The following is a 2850-nucleotide window of genomic DNA, read 5'->3' on the forward strand; positions in this document are numbered from 1 at the left end:
CCCCGAGCTAAAAATTTTTTAATGGGATCCAGACACTGGCAAACTCTTTCCAATTTTCTTCAAAATAAATTATTAAAAATTTATTCAACTTATTATAATCTACCCTTTTCAGAGTGTCATTAATTTTACTTTCTTTTCTTAGAAATGTTAAAATTGACTTTCATCTTCCCTATAACAAAAATCAATTTTCACTCCTCCAGGCTAAACACTTGGTGTAGTGAAGTTTCCCTCAGACAGCTCTGCAGATCTGCACTTACCTATTACTCTGGTTTTGTTAGTCAAGTCTCAGACCTTGGGCAATTTACCTGAAAAATTCTCTGGTCTTCAGCTTCCTCATCCAGCAAATGAGGATATCAATTACTAAATGACAAAGTTCTGATAAAACTTAGATTAAAAATAAAATATCCAGTGGTGTTTAGCTTACCACTGATCATGTCTCAATATGGGGCTTAATTTGGGGTGGAATTAGCATAAGACAAGAGGAATTAGCATAAGACAACCAGGCTCGGCTGGTTGATTATATCCTCTCATCCTCCTCTTTAGTGTCAGAGAGTTGGCTCATCCAAATGGGGACCATAACCTTCTCTGATTATTACTTTTTTCTGCTTTAACTAGTTTGTATTGAGTTTTATAAATTACAACAAGACCCCCAATGAACAGTGTTCCTCTTTCTCCTTTCCTTGGAGAGTAACAAGTTTATTCTTTTCCTGAAATCCTATTAACTATCAACATTAGTAATTTATTCAAATCTAAAAGTATATTCTTAGTGTATTATTAACCACACAATTCTCAGTGTGACTAATAATGTGCCTCAGTTTTAATCCCAGCTTTGTCATCACACAGCAGTATGATCTCGAGAAAGGTATGTAATCTCCCTGTGCCTGAGTTTTCTCATCTGTAAAATATGGACCCTACAAAGCTGTTTAGAAAATTTGATGGTAACATGTGAAAAAAAGCTGATGCACCACAAGGTAAGTATTCAATAAACCTCAGTTATTACTATTACAATAATATAAGTTAATTTTTAAAAAAAATTAACAATCTCGGGCAATTCAATAGAGTACTCTAGTAATTGTCCTTGCTGATAATTAGTCCAGAAGCAACAAGCAGAATCAGTCACAGCTGAATTAGGAAATATTTGTGCTCTCGCAACCTGACCCAGAACTCTTGTCAAGTTAGCTGTATAGGCTCTTCCAAATTATTTCAGAAACCTTCCCATTTAACGTACCATTAAGGAATTTCACTATATCTCTTTTACTTACTACTCTTGTGCTTCTGGACAAACCGTTGAACTCGCAAAGATCATTTTAAAAATACAAAAAAAAAAAAAAAATCCGGCAAAGGGTAGATGACAAAGCCAGTAAAAATCTGATAGATGGGCTCAGCGCCTGTGGTTCAAGTGGCTGAGGTGCCAGCTACATACACCTAAGGTGGCGGGTTCAAATCCATCCCGGGCCCACCAAACAACAATGATGGCTGCAACCAAAAAACAGCCAGGCGTTGTGGTGCGTGCCTGTGGTCCCAGCTACTTGGGAGGCGGAGGCAGGAGACTCACTTGAGCCCAGGAGTTGGAGGTTGCTGTGAGCTTTGATGCCATGGCACTCTACCCAGGGGGATAGCTTGGGGCTCTGTCTCAAAAAAGAAAAAAATCTGATAGATGAAAAGCATATGGGATTTAACCAGACTATTTTAGTTTTTGCATATTTCAAAATTTCCATAAAAAAGACAAATAAAATCTTAATATTAAGAGAATGGGTGTTTGTGGGTTAGGATAAAAATTCCCGTGGTAGCATCAATGATTCTTAAACAAAGTGGATAAAAGATAGCATGCAGTTATTTCATGTGACTCCAGTTAAAATAAAGGCGTGATATTGAAGATACACTAGAATAAACTAAAGAAAACTATTTCATGAAATGAGAAAAATGGGGAGCAATCCTAGTATGATATTTTATATAATTTGATTTTAAGAATTTGATGTTTTCTTCCTTACTAAATGGTCAATTACCTTTTTGGACTTTCTGACTGGAAAAATAGGAAATTGCCTTATATCCATGGTGGCCTATATTTAAGTTTACATGGTTGCTGCCAATGTTAAAAAAACAAATTGAGGCAAACAAAAAACCCAAGATTACTTCATAAAACATATTTCAGTCTTCTTTCGAAAATCTAGCTGGCCAACGTGGGCTTTTGTAATCTTATACCAATTAGCTGAAGCCAAATAACTGCTTGAGATCTCCAGTTTACAATACCCTGCCACCACTCCATTTCTGTCTCCCGACACAAAAACTAAATCCAAGTGTAATGATAGCAAGCTATTCTGCTTTTCTTAGGCCTATGTTGCTTCCCTCATTAACTGCCTGTCTCTGTATTTAACAGATTGTTATAGCTTTATTTATTTATTTTTGTAGAGACAAAAGTTTTATTCTATCCTCAGTAGAGTGCCGTGGTGTCACACAGCTCACAGCAACCTCTAACTGTTGGGCCTAGGCGATTCTCTTGTCTCAGCCTCCCGAATAGCTGGGACTACAGGCGCCCACCAAAATGCCTGGCTATTTTTTTGTTGCAGTTTGGCTGGGGTTGGGTTTGAACCTGCCACCCTTGGTATGTGGGGCCAGCGCCCTACTCACAGAGCCACAGGCACTGCCCTGTTATAGCTGTGTTTATGTAAATTCTTACCCATTTCATCTAATTTCTCCATGTCCCGGATAATCTGTTTGGGATCCTTCATCTTCAAAACTGCAGCTCGTACCATCATGCGTTGTTTTTTGTTCTTAGAAAAATAAGAGAGCAAAATGTCATGAAGCTGGACACTCTTAAGTTTTTAATCTGCTTTAACAATCTATTTAAGC

The 2850-nt window shown here is 37.5% G+C and overlaps 1 protein-coding gene across 2 annotated transcripts in view; it reads right to left on the reverse strand.

The window, feature by feature from the left end:
• Positions 1 to 2850, reverse strand: part of WBP11 (WW domain binding protein 11) — a 17453-nt gene that overhangs the window by 10584 nt on the left and 4019 nt on the right. For both annotated transcript variants that reach the window (XM_012810077.1, XM_023517901.1), the window contains exon 4: positions 2678 to 2771. In XM_012810077.1, coding sequence (XP_012665531.1) covers positions 2678 to 2771 — 94 coding nt within the window. The remainder of the gene's footprint in view (positions 1 to 2677; positions 2772 to 2850) is intronic.

This window comes from Otolemur garnettii, unplaced genomic scaffold (assembly GCF_000181295.1).
Source record: "Otolemur garnettii isolate 467f Iridium unplaced genomic scaffold, OtoGar3 scaffold00124, whole genome shotgun sequence".
Classification (NCBI taxonomy): domain Eukaryota; kingdom Metazoa; phylum Chordata; class Mammalia; order Primates; family Galagidae; genus Otolemur; species Otolemur garnettii.